Source organism: Leptonychotes weddellii, chromosome 1 (assembly GCF_054177405.1).
Source record: "Leptonychotes weddellii isolate Sample4059 chromosome 1, ASM5417740v2, whole genome shotgun sequence".
Taxonomy (NCBI): domain Eukaryota; kingdom Metazoa; phylum Chordata; class Mammalia; order Carnivora; family Phocidae; genus Leptonychotes; species Leptonychotes weddellii.
In genome coordinates, this window is record NC_138369.1 from 82,059,106 (window position 1) to 82,077,631 (window position 18,526).

Here is an 18,526-nt window from a genome sequence, read left to right on the forward strand (position 1 = left end):
TACCTTCTGCCCCTCTCTCTCTTTCTTCTTCTGGGATCCCAATTATTCTAATATTGTTTGGTCTTATGGCATCACTTATCTCTCGAATTCTGCCCTCGTGATCCAGTAGTTATTTATCTCTCTTTTTCTCAGCTTCTTTATTCTCCATCATTTGGTCTTCTATATCACTAATTCTCTCTTCTGCCTCATTTATCTAGCAGTTAGAGCCTCCATTTCTGATTGCACCTTGCCTTTTTGATTTTGACTTGGTTAGATTTTAGTTCTTTTATTTCTCCAGAAAGGGTTTCTCTAGTATCTTCCATGCTTTTTTCAAGCCCAGCTAGTATCTTTATAATCGTCATTCTGAACTCTAGTTCTGACATCTTACTAATGTCCATATTGATTAGGTCCCTGGCAGTTGATACTGCCTCTTGTTCTTTTTTTTGAGGTGGGTTTTTCCGTCTTGTCATTTTGTCCAGAGGAGAACAGATGAATGAGAGAACAAAATGCTAACAGAGTAACAACGACCCCAGAAAAATATATACACTAAACAAATCAGAAGAGACCTGAAACCAGGGGGAAAGAAAGGGAAAGAAAGAAAAAAGAAAAAAAAAAGAATATGATCAAATATGATCAGTCTGGTGAATAGATCAGTGCCACACACTAGATTTTTGGTGTATTTTGGTCTGTTAGAAGAAACTGCCTCCCAAAATTTTAAAGAAAGAAAAACTTATATATGTACAAATATAAGGGTAAATACAATGAAGGGATAGAATATGACTGTGAAGATGAATATTATAAAAGATTTTATAAAAGGAATTGATAAGATAATAAGTTGGTTGAAAAAAGAAAGATGAGAAATTTTTAAAAAGTGGGAGATAATGTGATAAGGCAGGAGACTAGAACAAAGCCATATACTAGAGATTTAGGGTATATTTTGGTCTATTAGAAGAAACTGTATCCCAAAATTTTAAAGAGAGAACAACTTATACATATATATACCAAAAATAAGTTTAAGTCAATGAAGGGATAGAATATGATTCTAAAAATGAAAAATAAAAAAGATTTTTAAAAAAGGGATTAAAATGTTGGTTGAAAAAGGGAGAAAGAAAAATTCAAAAAAAATAGAAAACGAAAGAAAATTTTAAAAATTAACTTTGAAAAACTAAAGAATGGGGGGGAAAGGCCATGAATTCTATGTGCAGTATTCCCCTAGCACTGGAGTTCTGCCGTTCTCATTGATGGGTAAACTTGGCCTTGGCTGGCTGCTCTTGCTGATCTTCTGGGGGAGGGGCCTGTTGCCATGGTTCGCAAATGTCTTTGCCGGAGGCAGAATTGCCCCACCCTTGTCAGGTCCAGGCTAAGTAATTTGCTCGGGTTTGCTCTCCAGAGCTTTTGTTCCCTGCAAGCTTTCCATACAGCTTTGGAGGACGAGAGTGAAAATGGTGGCTTCCCAATCTCCGCCTTGGAGGAGCCGAGAACTCGAGGCCCCACTCCTCAGTGCGCCCCCAGAGAAAAGCAGTCAGTCACTCCCATCTCCCCAGTCTCCAGCCACACTCCGTGCTCACCTGGCCAGTGATTGAGTATTTCTATCTCTGGCACACGACCCCGTGTGGAGTCTCCAAACCCAGCAGATCCCTGCGGTGCACTCCCACACCACTCCTCCCAGGGGAGGAAGGGGAGTCTCCCTGGATCTGCCACCTGTTGGGTCCCTGCTGGAAGAGCAATGGCCTGACTGTGCCATGGATCAAGGTTTATGGCAACCCCAAGCTGAGAGCCCACTCCTCGGCTCCATCTCTGCAGCCGGCTTCCCCGCTCTGATACCTGGGAGCTCTGCTGCATTCAGGCACCCCCGGTCTTTCTGTGACCCCAAGGGTCCTGAGACCACACTGTCCCAGAGAGGGTTCCACCCCCCGCTTAGCCACTGGAGTGACATCCCTCAGCAAAGCTGACTTCTACAAGTTCCGATTTTGTGCTCCGCCGCCTGCTCTATCACTTGCCCATAGCAGCTGACGGAGGCCCTCTCCGCCGCCGTCTGTCTTCCTGAATATCGCCTTGGATTCACTTCTCCGCATGTCCTACCTTCCAGAAAGTGGTCGCTTTTCTGTTCAGAGAGTTGCTGCTATTCTTTTCTTCGATCTCCTGTTGAGTTCATAGGTGTTCAGAATGGTTTGATCCCTATCTAGCTGAATTCCTGGGACCAGACGAAATTTAGGTCTCCTACTCCTCTGCCATCTTGCTCCTCCCCCGAGAAAGTTATTTTTTTTTAAAGGAAATTTAAGCCATAACAATGAAAGGTTCCAAGAAAACGTTTCCTTTTAGTCACAAATATGGTTTTTCTTAAAGCCCTAATTGCCTGATAGCTTTAAGTACCATTTTTGGTCAACTTTAATATAATCAAAAAAAAGGAACTAAAATCTAATCAGGCTGAAATTAAAAATGCTATTACTGAGATGCAGTCAAAATAGGAGGCTCTAACTGCTAGGATAAACAAGGCAGAAGAGAGAGTGATATACAAGACAAAATGATGGAAAGGAAGGAAGCTGAGAAAAAGAGAAACAAAAGACTAGGTTATGAAGGGAGACTTTGAGAAATCAGCGATACCATAAAGCACAATAATATTCAAATAATAGGGGTCCCAGAAGACAAGAGGTAGTGGGCAGAAGGTTTACTTGAACAAATTATAGCTGAGAACTTCCCTAATCTGCAGAAGGAAATAGGCATTCAAGTCCAAGAGGCACAGAGAAACCCCCTCAAAATCAATAAAAATAGGTCAACAACCCAACATATAATAGTGAAGCTTGTAAATTTCAGAAATACAGAGAAAATCCTGAAGGTAGCACAGAACAAAAGGTCCTTAACCTACAAGGGTAGAAATATAAGGCTAGCAGCAGACCTGTCCACAGGGTCCTGGCAGGCCAGAAAGGACTGGCATGATATAGTCAATGTGCTAAATGGGAAAAATATGCAGCCAATAATACTTTAGCACAGCTGTCATTCAGAATAAAAGGAGAGATAAAGAGTTCCTAGGGATAAACAAAAACTAAAGGAATTCACACTAAACCGGCCTTGCAAGAAATATTAAAGGGGATCCTTTGAGTGAAGAGAGAGCCCAAAAGTAAGGCCAGAAGGGAAAGGAAAGGAAATGAACAATCTACACAAACAGTAAATTTACAGGTAATACAATGGCACTAAATTCATACCTTTCAATAATTATTCTGAATGGGCTAAATGCTCCAATCAAAAGACACAGGGTATCAGATTGGATTTAAAAAAAAAAAAAAAAGACCCATTGATATGCTATCTTTAAGAGACGCATTTTAGACCAAAGACACTCCAAGATTGAAAGTGAGGGCATGGGGAACCATTTATCATGCTAACGGACATCAAAAGATAGCTGGAGCAGCAATCCTTATCAGACAAACTAGATTCTAAACCAAAGATTCTAACAAGAGATGAGGAAGGACACAGTATCATAATTACAGGGTCTATCCAACAAGTAGATCTAACAATTGTAAATATTTATGCCCCTAACATGGGCGCAGCCAATTATATAAACCAATTAATAACAAAATTAAAGAAACATGTTGATAATAATATAACAATAGTAGGGGACTTTAACACCCACTCACAGCAATGAACAGATCATCTAAGCAGAAGAGCAACAAGGAAACAAGGGCTTTGAATAACACACTGGACCGGATAGACTTCACAGATATATTCAGAACATTTCATCCTAAAGCAAAGGAATACATTCTTCTTGAGTGCACATGGAAAATTCTCCACAATAGATCACATACTGGGTCACAAATCAGGTCTCAACTGGTACCAAAAGATTGAGATTATACATTGCATATTTTCAAACCACAACACTTTAAAACTTGACCTCAATTACAAGAGAAAATTTGGAAGAAACACAAATACATGGAGGTTAAAGAGCATCCTACTACATAATCAATGGGTCAGCCAGGAAATTAAGCAAGAATTTAAAAATTACATGGAAACAAATGAAAATGAAAACACGACAGTTCAGAACCTTTGGGATGCAGCAAAGGCAGTCCTAAGAGGGAAGTATATAGCAATACAGGCCTTTCTCAAGAAAGAAGAAAAGTCTCAGATACACAACCTAACTTTACACCTAAAGGAGCTGGAGAAAGAAGAGCAAATAAAGCCTAGGAGAAGAGAAATAATAAAGATTAGAGCAGAAATCAATGACATAGAAATCCAAAGAATAGTAGAACAAATCAATGAAACTAGGAGCTGGTTCTTTAAAAGAACAAATAAGATCCATAACCTCCCAACTAGACCTATCCAAAAGAAAACAGAAAGGACCCAAATAAATAAAATCATGAATGAGAGAGGAGAGATCACAACCACCACTGAAAAAATACAAACAATTATAAGAGAATATTATGAGCAATTATATGCCAAAAAATTAGGCACTCTGTAAGAAATGGATGCATTCCTACAAACATATGAACTATCAAAACCGAAACAGGAAGAAATAGAAAACCTGAACAGACCCATAACCAACAAGGAAATTGAAACAGTAATCAAAAATCTCCCAACAAGTGGAATCTGGGTAGCTCAGTCGGTTAAGCATCGGCCTTCAGCTCAGGTTCCCTACTTAGTGGGGAGTGTGCTTGTCCCTCTCCTCTCCTCTCCTCTACCCCCCCACCCCCACTCGTTTTCTCACCCACTCACTCTCTCTCTCTCTTAAATAAATAAATAAAATCTTTTTAAAAATCTCCCAACAAATAAGAGTCCAGAGCCAGATGGCTTCCCAGGGAAATTCTACCAAACATTTAAAGAAAGACTAATACCTATTCTTCTGATGCTGTTTCAAAAAACCGAGATGGAAGGAAAACTTCCAAATGCATTCTATGAGACCAGCATTACCTTGATCCCAAAACCAGACAAAGACCCCACCAAAAAGGAGAATTACAGACCACCATCCCTGAACATGGGTGCAAAAATTCTCACCAGGATACTAGCTAATAAGATCCAACAGTACATTAAAAGGATTATTCACCACAACCAAGTGGGATTTATTCTTGGGCCGCAAGGGTGGTTCAACATCTGCAAATCAATCAATGTGCTACATGACATTAATAAAAGAAAGGATAAGAACTATATGATCCTCTCAATAGATGCAGAAAAAGCATTTGACAAAATACAGCATCCTTTCTTGATAAAAACTCTGAAGTTTATGGATAGAAGGAACATACCTCAATATCATAAGCCATATATGAAAAGCACATAGCAAATATCATCCTCAATGGGGAAAAACTGAAACCTTCTCCCCCAAGTTCAGGAACGCAGCAGGGATGTCCACTATCACCACTGTTGTTCAACATAGTACTGTAAGTCCTAGACTCAGCAATGAGAAAACAAAAAGAAATAAAAGGCATCCAAATCGGCAAAGAAGAAATCAAACTCTCACACTTCACAGATGACATGATTCTCTATGTAGAAAACCCAAAAAAACTCCACCCCAAATTGCTAGAACTCATACAGGAATTCAGCAAAGTCACAGGATATAAAATCAATGCAAAGAAATGAGTCTCATTTCTCTTTTTTTTTTTTAAAGATTTTATTTATTTATTTGAGAGAGAGAATGAGATAGAGAGAGAGACCATGAGAGGGGGGAGGGTCAGAGAGAGAGGCAGACTACCTGCTGAGCAGGGAGCCCGACGTGGGACTCGATCCCGGGACTCCAGGATCATGACCTGAGCTGAAGGCAGTCGCTTAACCAACTGAGCCACCCAGGCGCCGCTGAGTCTCATTTCTATACACTAACAATGAGGCAGATGAAAGAGAAATCAAGGAATTGATCCCATTTACAATTGCACCAAAAAGCATAAAACATCTAGGAATAAACCTAACCAAAGAGTTAAAGTCTCTGTACTCTAAAAACTACAGAACATTTATGAAAGAATTTGAGGAAGACATACAGAAATGGAAAAACATTCCATGCTCATGGATTGGAAGAATAAATATTGTTAAAATGTCTCTGCTACCCAGAGCAATCTACACATTCAGTGCAATCCCTATCAAAATACCATCAACATTTTTCACAGAGCTGGAACAAACAACCTAAAATTTGTATGGAACCAGAAAAGACCTCGAATAGCCAGAGGAATGTTGAAAAAGAAAAGGAAAGCTGGCGGCATCACAATTCCAGACTTCAAGCTATATTACAAAGCTGTAATCATCCAGACAGTATGGTACTGGCACAAAAACAGACTCATAGATCAATGGAACAGAATAGAGAGCCCAGAAATGGACCCTCAACTCTATGGTCAACTAATCTTTGACAAAGCAGGAAAGAATATCCAATGGAAATGAGAGTCTCTTCAATAAATGATGTTGGGAAAATTGGACAGCCACATGCAGAAGAATGAAACTGGACAATTTTCTTACACCATACACAAAAATAAACTCAAAATGGATGAAAGACCTAAACGTGAGACAGGAATCCATCACAATCCTAAAGAACACAAGCAGCAACCTCTCTGATGTTGGCTACAGCAACTTCTTGATAGACATGTCTCCAAAGGCAAGGGAAACAAAAGCAAAACTGAACTACTGGGACTTCATCAAGATAAAAAGCTTCTGCACAGCAAAGGAAACAGTCAACAAAACTAAAAGGCAGCCTATGGAATGGGAGAAGATATTTGCAAATGTCTTATCAGATAAACGGCTAGTATCTAAAATCTATAAATAACTTATCAAACTCAACACCCAAAAAAACAAATAATCCAGTCAAGAAATGGGCAGAAGACGCGAACAGACATTTCTCCAAAGAAGACACCCAAATGGCCAACAGACACATGAAAAAATGCTCAACATCACTTAGCATCAGGGAAATACAAATCAAAACCACAATGAAAAAACTCAGGAAACAACAGATGTTGGCAAGGATGTGGAGAAAGGGGAACCCTCTCACACTCTTGGTGGGAATGCAAACTGGTGCAGCCACTCTGGAAAACAGTATGGAGGTTCCTCAAAAAGTTAAAAATAGAGCTACCCTATGACCCAACAATTGCACTATTAGGTATTTATCCAAAGTGTGCAAACATTCAAAGGGGCACCTGCACCCCAATGTTTATAGCAGCAATGTCCACAATAGCCAAACTATGGAAAGAGCCAATATGTCCTTCAACAGATGAATGGATAAAGAAGATGTGGTATATATATATATATATATATATATATATATATATATATATACACAATGGAATATTACTTAGCCATCAAAAAGAATGAGATTTTGCCATCTGCAATGACATGGATGGAACTACAGGGTATTATGCTACGCAAAATAAGTCAGTCAGAGAAAGATAATTATCATAGAATTTCACTCATATATGGAATTTAAGAAACAAAACAGATGAAGATAGGGGAAGGGAAAGAAAAATTAGACAAAAACACAGAGGGAGACAAACCATAGGAGACTCTTAATCATAGGAAACAAACTGAGGGTTGCTGGAGGGGAGGTGGGGGGGGATGGGGTTACTGGTGATGGACATTAAGGAGGGCACTTGAATGAATGAGCACTTGGTATTATATGCAACTGATGAATCACTAAATTCCACCTCTGATACTAATAATACAGTATATGTTAATTAAACTGAATTTCAATTCTTAAAAAATTTGTACCAAAAAAATACTAAGGTCCTTCAAGTTGGGGCACCTGGGTGGCTCAGTTAAGTGTCTGCCTTCTGCTCAGGTCATGATCTTGGGATCCTGGGAATGAGCCCCGTGTCAGGCTTTCTGCTCAGTGGCGAGTCTGCTTCTCCCCTTCCCTCTCCCTCTGTGATCTCTCTTGCTCTGGCTCTCTCTCTCTCACATAAATAAAATAAAATCTAAAAAAATAAAATAAAGTCCTTAAAGTAAAAGGAAATGACACTAGACAACAACTCAAATCCGAAGAAGGTAATAAGAGCAGGAAAATGGTAAATGTCTACATTAACATTAAAACACTATGAAGAGACTTCCAGTTTCCTATCCAGCATATAAGGGGCTTGGAAGTTGTTAATCCACCCTAAAAAAAAAAAAAAAAAAAACAAGTAAAAAGGTGAACATAATGAAAATTAACAATTCTTCTTAAATCCATCAGAGAAGTCACAGGAAACTGCTGCCACCAAAATTAGAGAGATACAGAGAATAACTTAGGGAAGTGAATCTACATTTTTGTGGGTTTTACTTCCAGGAGCTCTACCAATAAAGCCTGGAGAAAAATCCCCTCCTGCTTCCAGCAGAGGGAAGGAAAAATAAATATTTTTAAATATGCCAGAGCCAGAGCATTCTCTTCTTAACAAGGCATGACCTCGAGGGCAACCATTTTACCAGAACTTATTGGGTTTCTCTCAGAGCTTGACTAATCTGGAGAAAGGGAAATGCCCAACTCATACCCCTCTAGCCATCCTGTCCCACACTGGAAGAAATTGAAAAATAGGTGTGGAGTAAATACTCTACAAGGGATACAAGCTCACTAAAAGATTGAGATCTTAATCATAAGACTATAGGATGCTTCCCATCCCCACACAAACCTTACCACCACATCACTGAAGGCTTATTTATTATAGTTCCTTTTGCCTAGTACATAATGCATGACTTTCAACAAAAAATTACAGGACATACTAAAAAGCAAAAACATCATTTAAAGAAACAGGACAAACATCTTAACCAGACTCAGATATGGTAGTGATGTTGGCATTATTATACCAAGAATTTAAAATAACTATGGCTAATATACTAAGGGCTCCAATGGAAAAAGGAAAAACCTGCAAGAATAAATAAATAATGTAAGTAGAGAGACAGAAACTCTAATAATCAAAAAGAAATGGGTAGAGAGGCTGGAAAGATGGCAGAGTAGGAGGACCCTAAGCTTGTCTTGTCTCATGGATACAACTAGATAACATTCACACCAGCACAAATAACCCAGAAAATGACCCAAAGACTGGCAGAATAAACTCCACAACTAAAGATAGAGAAGAGGCCACATCAAAGAAGGTAAGAAGGGCAGAGATGTGGTTTGGGAGCAAAACAAATCATGGCTGTCCATGATTGGGAGTAAGTAGGGGGCACAGTGAAGGGCAAGAAACAGACTAGCACACTAGGGAGCCCTCATGGGGAAGACAAATCCTCATAACATTTGGTTTTCAAAGTGAGAGGGAACAAATTCCATGAGTTACTACAATCAGTGGGACTTAAAGCTTGGAATTTTTAAAAAATCAGAGGTTCAGCTCTAGGAGAGCCTGGAAGGAGACAGGAAGCTGAGTCCCCACCCTTAAAGAGAAAGCACAGCAAACAGCCCACAGAGATACAGTGCAGAAATAGCAGCTTGAAAAACAACTGGAGCATATGGGAGGGAGAGTTATTTACTCATCTTGGAGTGTGGCTGGAGAGGCAGAAATCACAGGAAGAGTTCTCCAAGAACAAAGGAGCTGGTAGTCAACATTTCCCTTCCCCAACCCTCAGCATAAACACAGGGCCACCTGTGGGAACCAGCACTGCACTGACACTAGCTATCCAACTTGCCTCCACCAAGCCCCACCCCTTTGTGCTTCAGCAGATCCACCCTTCCTAGTCACACTTGCCTCAGTCCAGCTATTGTGGGTTCTCTCCCCAAGAAGACTGGCACAAGCCCCACCAACACCACATCTCCAACCCATGCATATTACAGGCCCTCAGTTCTGGTAGCAGCCAAGGCAGGTCTCATTTCACAAACAGAGCAGCATGCACCTTGTTAAAATGTGCCCCAAAGCCCCAGCAGGACAAAACATTGCCCACAAAAGGCAAAAAGAGCCTCTGCAAATGACTGAAGGAAAGAGCGGCCAGGACACAACAGCAGGGCATAGGCAATACACATAGGACACACTCTCTGAAGCACCAGGTCCTGAAGAACAGGGGACATTGCACTGCAGAGCATTACAGGACCTCTTCTTCATCAGACATTATCTTCAAGAGCATGAGATAAAGCTCACTTTCCTAACTCACAGAAACAGACACAGAGTTAGACAAAATGAGGAGACAAAGAAATATGTCCCAAATGAAAGAAGAGGAAAAACCACAGCAAGAGACCTAAGTGAAAAGGATATAAGTAATATGCCTGATAAGGAATTTAAAGTAACAATCATAAAGATACTCACTGACATGAGAAAAGAGTGGAGGGCATCAGTGATACCTGTAATAAAGAGATAAAAAAAGAACCGATCAGAGATGAAAAACACAATAAACGAAATTTAAAATACACTTGAGGGAATACATAGCAGGCTAGAGGAAGCATAGCAATGAATTAATGACCTGGAAGACAGAGTAATAAACAGCAATCAAGTTGAGCAAATCAGAGGGGGAAAATTATGCAAATTGAGAATAGACTTAGGGAACTCAGTGATCCCATCAAGTGTAATAATATTCACATTACAGGCATCCCAGAAGAAGAGAGAGAAAAGGGGGCAGAAATTTTTCTGAAGAAGTAATACCTGAAAACTTCCCTAATCTGGGAAAGGAAAAAAGATATCCAGATCCAAGAAGTACAGAGATTCCCCCCAACAAAATCAACCAAAGGAGGTCCACACCAAGACACATAGTAATTAAAATGGCAAAAAGTAGTGATAAAGAAAAAATTTTTAAAGCATCAAGACTGTTGAATTACAGACCTGTACCTCTGAAACAAATAATACATTATATGTTAAAAAAAAAAAAAAAAAAAGCAGGAAGGGAAAAATGAAGGGGGGGAAATCAGAGGGGGAGACGAACCATGAGAGACTATGGACTCTGAGAAACAAACTGAGGGTTCTAGAGGGGAGGGGGGTTGGGGGGATGGGTTAGCCTGGTGATGGGTATTAAAGAGGGCACATACTGAATAGAGCACTGGGTGTTATACGCAAACAATGAATCATGGAATACTACATCAAAAACTAATGATGTAATGTATGGTGATTAACATAACATAATAAAAAAACATAATCAGTGAGAGCTTGACAAAAATAGTAATAATAAACCTAGTGCTTATTAAGTTTAAAAAAAATAAATAAAGCATCAAGAGAAATGAAGACAGCTACATACAAGGGAAACCCCCTAAGGCTATCAGCAAATTTTTCAGCAGAAACTTTGCAGGCCAGGCAGGAGTGACATGATATATTCAAAGTGCTGAAAGGAAAAATTGGTGCCAAGAATACCCTATCCAGTAAGGCTACCATTCAGAATAGAAGAAGAAGGGCATCTGGCGGGCTCAGTCAGTAGAGCATGCTACTCTTGATCTCTGGGTATGAGTTTGAGCCCCCTCTTGGGGGGAGAGGTTACTTAAAAAAGAAAAGAAAGAAAAGAAAAGAAAAAACCAGAATAGAAGTAGAGATAAAGAGTTTCTCAGACAAACAAAAACTAAAGGAATTCATGACCCACAAAACCAGCCCTGTAAGAAATATTAAAGGGGACTCTTTGAGTGGAAAGGAAAGACCGTAAGTGAAAGTATGAGAAGCAGGAATCAAAAAAGCAATAAAAATAAGTATATCTGTAAAAATCAGCCAAGAGATTCACAAAATAAAAGAATGTAAAATATGACACCATAGACCAAAAATGTGGGGGGAATGGAGTAAAGAATGGATCCAAACTAAAGCAACCATCAACTTCATATAGGCTGCTATATGCAGATATTATATACAAACCCAATGGTAACCACAAATCAAAAACCAGTAATAGGTATGCAAAGAATGAACATTAAAAGAATAATAAAGGAGTATTATAAACAACTCTATGCCCACAAATTTGATGACCGAGATGAAACAAATCCCTTGAAAGACATAATCTGACAAAACTCACAATCTGCCAAACCTGCAAAAAAGAAACAGACTATCTGAATAGGCCTGTATCTATGAAAGAAATCAAATCTATAATTAACCTTCCCAAAATGACAGCACTAGGCCCAGATAGGTTCACTGGTGAGTCCTACCAAACATTTAAGTAAGAAATTATACCAATTCTCTATAATTTCTTCTGGAAGATAGAAGCCAAAGAAATACTTCCTAACTCATTTTATGAAGCCAGCATTACCATAATACCAAAACCAGGCAAAGATATTACAAAAAAAGAAAACTACAGACTAATATTCTCATGAATATAAATACAAAAAAATCTCAATTAAAAAAATAGCAAATAACTGGGCGCCTGGGTGGCTCAGATGGTTGGGCATCTGCCTTCGGCTCAGGTCATGATTCCAGGGTCCTGGGATTGAGTTCCACATCAGGCTCCCTGCTCCTTGGGAGCCTGCTTCTCCCTCTGCCTCTCATTCTCTCTCTCTCTCTCTGTCTCTCATGAATAAATAAAAATTTTAAAAAATAGCAAATAAAATCCAACAATGTATAAAAAAAGATTGTACACCATTACAAAGTGGGATTTATCCCAGATATGTAAGTCTGTTTCAACATTTGAAAAATCAATCAATGTAATCCACCACATCAACAAGCTAAAGAAGAATAATTACACGACAATATCGGTAGACAGAGTAAAAGCATTTGACAAAATTCAACATCCATTCATGATTTTTTTTAACTCACAGCAAATCAGGAATAGAGAGGAACTTTCTCAACTTAATAAAGAGTTTTGTAGGTATACAAAACCTACAGCTAACATCATAACTGTGGGCTGAAACTAGAAGCTTTCCTGCTAAGGTCAAGAACAAGTTAAGGCTCTTCCTTCTCACCACTCCAATACAACATCGTATTGGAAATCCTAGCTAGTGCAATAAGGTAAAAAAATGAAGAAGAAGAAGGAGGAGGAGGAGAAGGAGAAGGAGAAGAAGATCATGATCCCAGTGTCCTGGGATCAAGCTCCGCATCGGGCTCCCTGCTCAGTGGGGAGTCTGCTTCTCCCTCTGCCTCTGCCTCTCCCCCTGCTCATGCTCTGTCTCTCTCTCTACCTCTGTGTCTCAAATGAATAAATAAAATCTTTAAAAAAAAAAAAAGAATAGACATGCAGATTAATAAAACAGAATAAAGAGCCCCAAATTAGATCCATATATAGTTAACTGATCTTTGCCAAAGGAGCAAAAACACACAGTGGAGAAAGCACAGCCCTTCAACAAATGGTGCTGGGACAACTAGACATTAGACATCCATATGCAAAAAGAGACAGAGAGAAGAGGAGCAGAAGGGCAGCAGCATCTAGACGCAGACCTTACACATTGCAAATCATTGTAAATCATTACAATGGTTCACAGACCTAAACATAAAATGCAAAACCTATAAAACTCCTAAGACGATAACATGGGAAAAAATCTAGATGACTTTGGGTTTGGTTATGACTTTTTAGATAGAACACTAAAAGTGTAATCCATGAAAAAAAATAATTGACAAACTGGACTTCATTGGCATTAAAACTTCTGCTCTCTAAAGACATTATGAAGAGAATGAGAAGATAAGTCACAGAGCAGGAGAATATATTTGCAAAAGACATATCTGATTAAGAACTGTTAGCCAGGGCGCCTGGGTGGCTCAGTTGTGAAGCGTCTGCCTTCGGCTCGGGTCATGACCCCAGGGTCCTGGGATCGAGTCCCACATCGGGCTCCCTGCTCCACGGGAAGCCTGCTTCTCCCTCTCCCACTCCCCCTGCTTGTGTTCCCTCTCTCGCTGTGTCTCTCTCTGTCAAATAAATAAATAAAAATCTTAAAAAAAAAACTATTAGCCAAAATATACAATTTTGTATAAAATTACAACTTAAAAACCAACAATAAGATAATGAACAACCTGACTTAAAAATGGGCAAAATAGCTGAAGAGACACTGCATCAAAGAAAATATACAGATGGAAAATAAGCATATGAAAAGGTGCTTCCAAATCATGTCACCAAAGAAATTAAAACAAGATATCACTACATATCTATTAGAATGGTGAAAATCTAAAAAAAAAAAAGCAAAAACAAAAAAAATGCGGACAACATCAAGTGCTGACAAAGGCATGGAGCAAAAGGAACACTCATTCATGGTGAAAATGCAAGGTGGTACAGCTACTATGGAATAGTGTGGCAGTTGCTTAAAAAACTAAACATACTCTTACCATTATTATCTAGCAGCTGTCCTCCTTATTGTTTATCCAAAGAGGTGTGAACTTATATCCATATAAAAACCTGTACACAGATGTTTATAGCAGCTTTACTCATAATTGCTGATACTTGGGGGACGCCTGGGTGGCTCAGTCGGTTAAGCGTCTGCCTTCGGCTCAGGTCATGATCTCAGGGTCCCGGGATCGAGTCCCACATTGGGCTCCTTGCTCAGCGAGGAGCCTGCTTCTCCCTCTCCCTCTGCCGCTCCCCCTGCTGTGCTCTCTCTCTCTCAAATAAAGATAAAATCTTTAAAAATTTTTTAAAATATACTAATTGCTGATACTTGGAAGCAACCAAGATGTCCTTCAGTAGCTGAATTGATAAATAAACTATGGCACATAAGACAATGGAATATTATTCAATACTAAAAACAAATGAGTTATCAAGCGGTAAAATGACCTTAAATGCATATTACTAAGTGAAAAAAGCCTATCTGAAAAGGCTGCAAACTATGATTCCAAGTATATAACATTCCAGAAAAGGCAAAATTACGGAGACAGTAAGGAGATCAGATAGATATTGCCAGGGGTTAGGGAGGAGGAAGGCAGAATGCATAAGCAGAGCAGAGGATTGTTAGGGCCCATATTCAGTATGATACCATAATGACGGACATATGTCATTTACACATTTGTCAAAACCCACAGAACTGTACAATGCCAAGAGTGAACCCTAATGTACACTATGGACTTTGGGTAATAATGATGTGTCATTGTAGGCTCATCAATTGTAAGAAATGTAATACTGGTGCAGAATGTTAATATTTGGGGAGGCTATACACGTGTGAGAGGGGGGTATATGTGAACTGCTCCCACTTTCTGCTCAATTTTGCTGTGAACCTACAACTGCTCTAAAAAATAATATCTATTATTAAGAAATGCTATAAATATATTCTCTCATTTCTTCTCTTAACTTCCTTAAAAGACATGACTGTAAAATGCAATAATTATAACATATTATTAGATTCACAATATATATTAATATAATATAGATGAAAGTATAGAATGAAAAAGAGGGAATGGTGTTGTATTAGAGCAACATTTTTTCACATTAAATTTTTATTTTCTCTCAATATTATATGTTTTTAAATGACTTTTTTAATTTTTTATTGTTATGTTAATCACCATACATTACATCATTAGTTTTTGATGTAGTGTTCCATGATTCATTGTTTGTGTATAACACCCAGTGTAGAGCAACATTTTTGTTTTGTTTTGTTTTGTTTTGTTTTGTTTCCTGAAAAAAAGAGTTCTGCATCTTGGTGATGACATTTATTGAAAGGGTTGGAAAAAAATTAAAATGCCCTTTAGCTTAAGAATTTTTTAGTTATCCGCAAATCAACTCGTTTCAGGAGTGGAAGAATCCTTGGTCATTTCTTAATATCAAAATTTACGCAGGTTTCTCTTTTGAATGTCTTCTACATTTAAAGAGGCAATCATACAAAAGCTCCTATATTCCATACATGATAAATTCTTTGTTTCAGCCAACTTTTAATGGAGGGGCAACTAGTACAACACCATCTCCCCGGACAAAAAGCATTGGAATATTCCGTTTTGTTGATTTATATATCTCTTCGTATGTTTCCTCATCAATTTCTATAGTAGTCACGGTTTCTTCCACATCTCCCAATATCATATTTAAATGCTGATCGTAAGCATGTAATCTGCCTCAAAGCTCTCTGTCATTTCTCATTTTCACATAAATTCGCTCATCCAGGCTGAGCCTGATGAGATCCAGGGGCTCTTCTACAGTGTTGGTAGTTTGTTGCTGATCCACGTCGTCCGCCATGTTTCAAACCCTGCACCCTTTCCCGCCTCTCCGCAACATTTTTATATAGTATTGAAATTAAGTTAGTATTACTCTTAAGCAGACTGTAATAAGTTAAGATGCATATGGTGATCTCTAGATCCCAACCAAACAGCTCAAAATAATATGGTTAAAAAATCAACAGAAAAATTTAAAATGAGACACACACAAAAATATTTACTTAATGCAAAAGAAGTCAAGGAATAACAGAGGAACAAAACAACACAGTAGCAATCAGATAATAAATATCAAAATGGCAAGTGTAAATTCAACCATATCAATAATTACCATAAATACAAATAGTCTAAACATCCCAATCAAAATGCAGAAATTGTTCCACTGCCTAAAAAAAAAAAAAGCAAGATCCAACTATGTGTTGTCTAAAAGAAACACACTTAAGATTTAAAGAAACAAATGAGTTGAACTGGTAGGAGATATATCATGCAAACAGTAACCAGAAGAGAGCCAGAGTAACTATATTAACATTGAGGAAAAGTAGACTTTAGGACAAGAACTATTATTATAAGAGCTACAGCAATGTTTTTCTAAATAGATCTCCTGAGGCAAGGGAAACAAAAGCAAAAATCAACTATTGGGACTACATCAACATAAAAAGCGGGGGACCTGGGTGGCTCAGTCAGTTAAGTGTCCGACTCTTGATTTCTACTCAGGTCATGACCTCAGGGTCCTGGGATGAAGCCCCAGGTTGGCTCCATGCTGTGCATGGAGCCTGCTTAGATTCTCTCTCTCCCTCTCCCTCTGCCTCTCCTCCCAACTCTCCCCGAGACGTGACACCTGAAAGCAATACATCTCCTGACCTGCATCTTATAGGCAAAAAAGAAATAAATGCATAAATAAATAAAATAAATTTTTTAAAAGGTAGATACAGAGATAGATAAATAGAAGTATATTATAAAAAACATTATTGAGGGGTGCCTGGGTGGCTCAGTTGGTTGCGCGACTGCCTTCGGCTCAGGTCATGATCCTGGAGTCCCTGGATCAAGTCCCGCGTCGGGCTCCCTGCTCAGCAGGGAGTCTGCTTCTCCCTCTGACCCTCCCCCCCTTATGTGCTCTCTCTCTCTCTCATGCTCTCTCTCTCAAATAAATAAATAAAATCTTTAAAAAAAAAACAGTATTGGTACAATGGACAAAACTGGAAAATGGACTGTTAAAGTGTGGCATCAATGCTAAATTTTTCTTAATTTGTTTTGTTTTGTTTAAGATTTTATTTATTTATTTGAGAGAGAGAGAATGAGAGAGAGAGCATGAGATGGGGGAGGGTCAGAGGGAGAAGCAGACTCCCTGCCGAGCAGGAAGCCTGATGCGGGACTCGATCCCAGGACTCCAGGATCATGACCTGAGCCGAAGGCAGTCGCTTAACCAACTGAGCCACCCAGGCGCCCTAAATTTTTCTTAATTTGGTAAGTGTACTAAAGATATATAAGAATATTCTTGTTAGGAAATATACACTGAAATATTATGGGGTAAAGAGGCCTAATATATACAACATACTCTCAAATGATTCAAGGAATATATACATTTGTATCTCCTGTGGTCTTTCTGAGAGACAGAGAATATAGAGCAAATGTGGCAAAATGTAAAAAGTTGATGAAGGATAAATGGTAGTTTTTTATATTATTTTTGCAATGCTTCTGTAAATTTGGAAATATTTCAAAACAAAGCATTAAAAAATTAACAAAACAGAAAGAAATTGATACTTCTTTGACATGGACATTAATTTCTGAGCCACGGCCAGTATTATGCTTAACAGGCAAACACCAGCAGCATTCCCACCCAAGTCTAGAAGAAGAAAAAGATACCACTTTCCCACTAGTATTTATCTCGCCAACAAAATTAGAAAAGAGAAAGAAATCAGATGTATAAAACTTCAAAAGAAAAGAAAAGAAGACCATTTGTTGACCATATGATCGTAAACCTAGAAAGTAACTGAAAAAAAATAAGACAATTTCATAAGAAATCTGAATGCAAAATTAATATACAGAAACCACGGGGAGGGGCGCCTGGGTGGCTCAGTTGGTTAAGGGACTGCCTTCGGCTCAGGTCATGATCCTGGGGTCCCGGGATCGAGTCCCACATCGGGCTCCCTGCTCAGCAGGGAGTCTGCTTCTCTCTCTGACCCTCCCCCCTCTCATGCTCTCTCTCTCTATCTCATTCTCTCTCTCAAGTAAATAAATAAAATCTTTAAAAAAAGAAGAAAAAAAAAGAAACCACAGGGAGGATGGCAATGGACTCAGTCTTTGGAGCGGTCCCTGAAGCCAGAGCTGCCATGTCCCCTCCTCTTTCACTACCTGTTGCAAACAATAAAGGCCATTTGTACCTTAAAATTTAAAAAAATAAAATAAATAAGGGGCGCCTGGGCATCGGTCAGTTGAGCAGGGGACTGATAACTTCGGCTCAGGTCATGATCTCATGGGTCTTGAGATGGAACCCCCCCCTCCCCTCCAGGTTCAACAGGGGAGTCTGCTGGAGATTCTTTCCCTCCATCGCTCCCCTTACTTGGGAGCAGACATGCTCACTCTCTCTCTCTCTCTCTCCCCCTCTCTCTCTCAAATAAATAAATAAATCTTAAAATAAATAAATAAATAAAATCTTAAAATTATACACACACACACAGAGA

General features: G+C 38.9%; 1 protein-coding gene and 1 pseudogene across 1 annotated transcript in view; both read right to left on the minus strand.

Moving 5' to 3' along the window:
• Positions 1 to 12,704, minus strand: part of LOC102739881 (proline-rich protein 23C-like) — a 13,917-nt gene extending 1,213 nt beyond the window's left edge. The window contains exons 1-3 of the mRNA XM_006734197.2: positions 12,689 to 12,704; positions 11,809 to 11,820; positions 10,137 to 10,171 (exon numbers count right to left, since the gene is read on the minus strand). Of these exons, the coding sequence (XP_006734260.2) occupies positions 10,137 to 10,171; positions 11,809 to 11,820; positions 12,689 to 12,704 (63 nt within the window). The remainder of the gene's footprint in view (positions 1 to 10,136; positions 10,172 to 11,808; positions 11,821 to 12,688) is intronic.
• Positions 12,705 to 15,340: 2,636 nt separating this feature from the next.
• On the minus strand, positions 15,341 to 15,895 carry LOC102737486 (U6 snRNA-associated Sm-like protein LSm3 pseudogene; annotated as a pseudogene).
• Between the last annotated feature and the right edge of the window lie 2,631 nt (positions 15,896 to 18,526).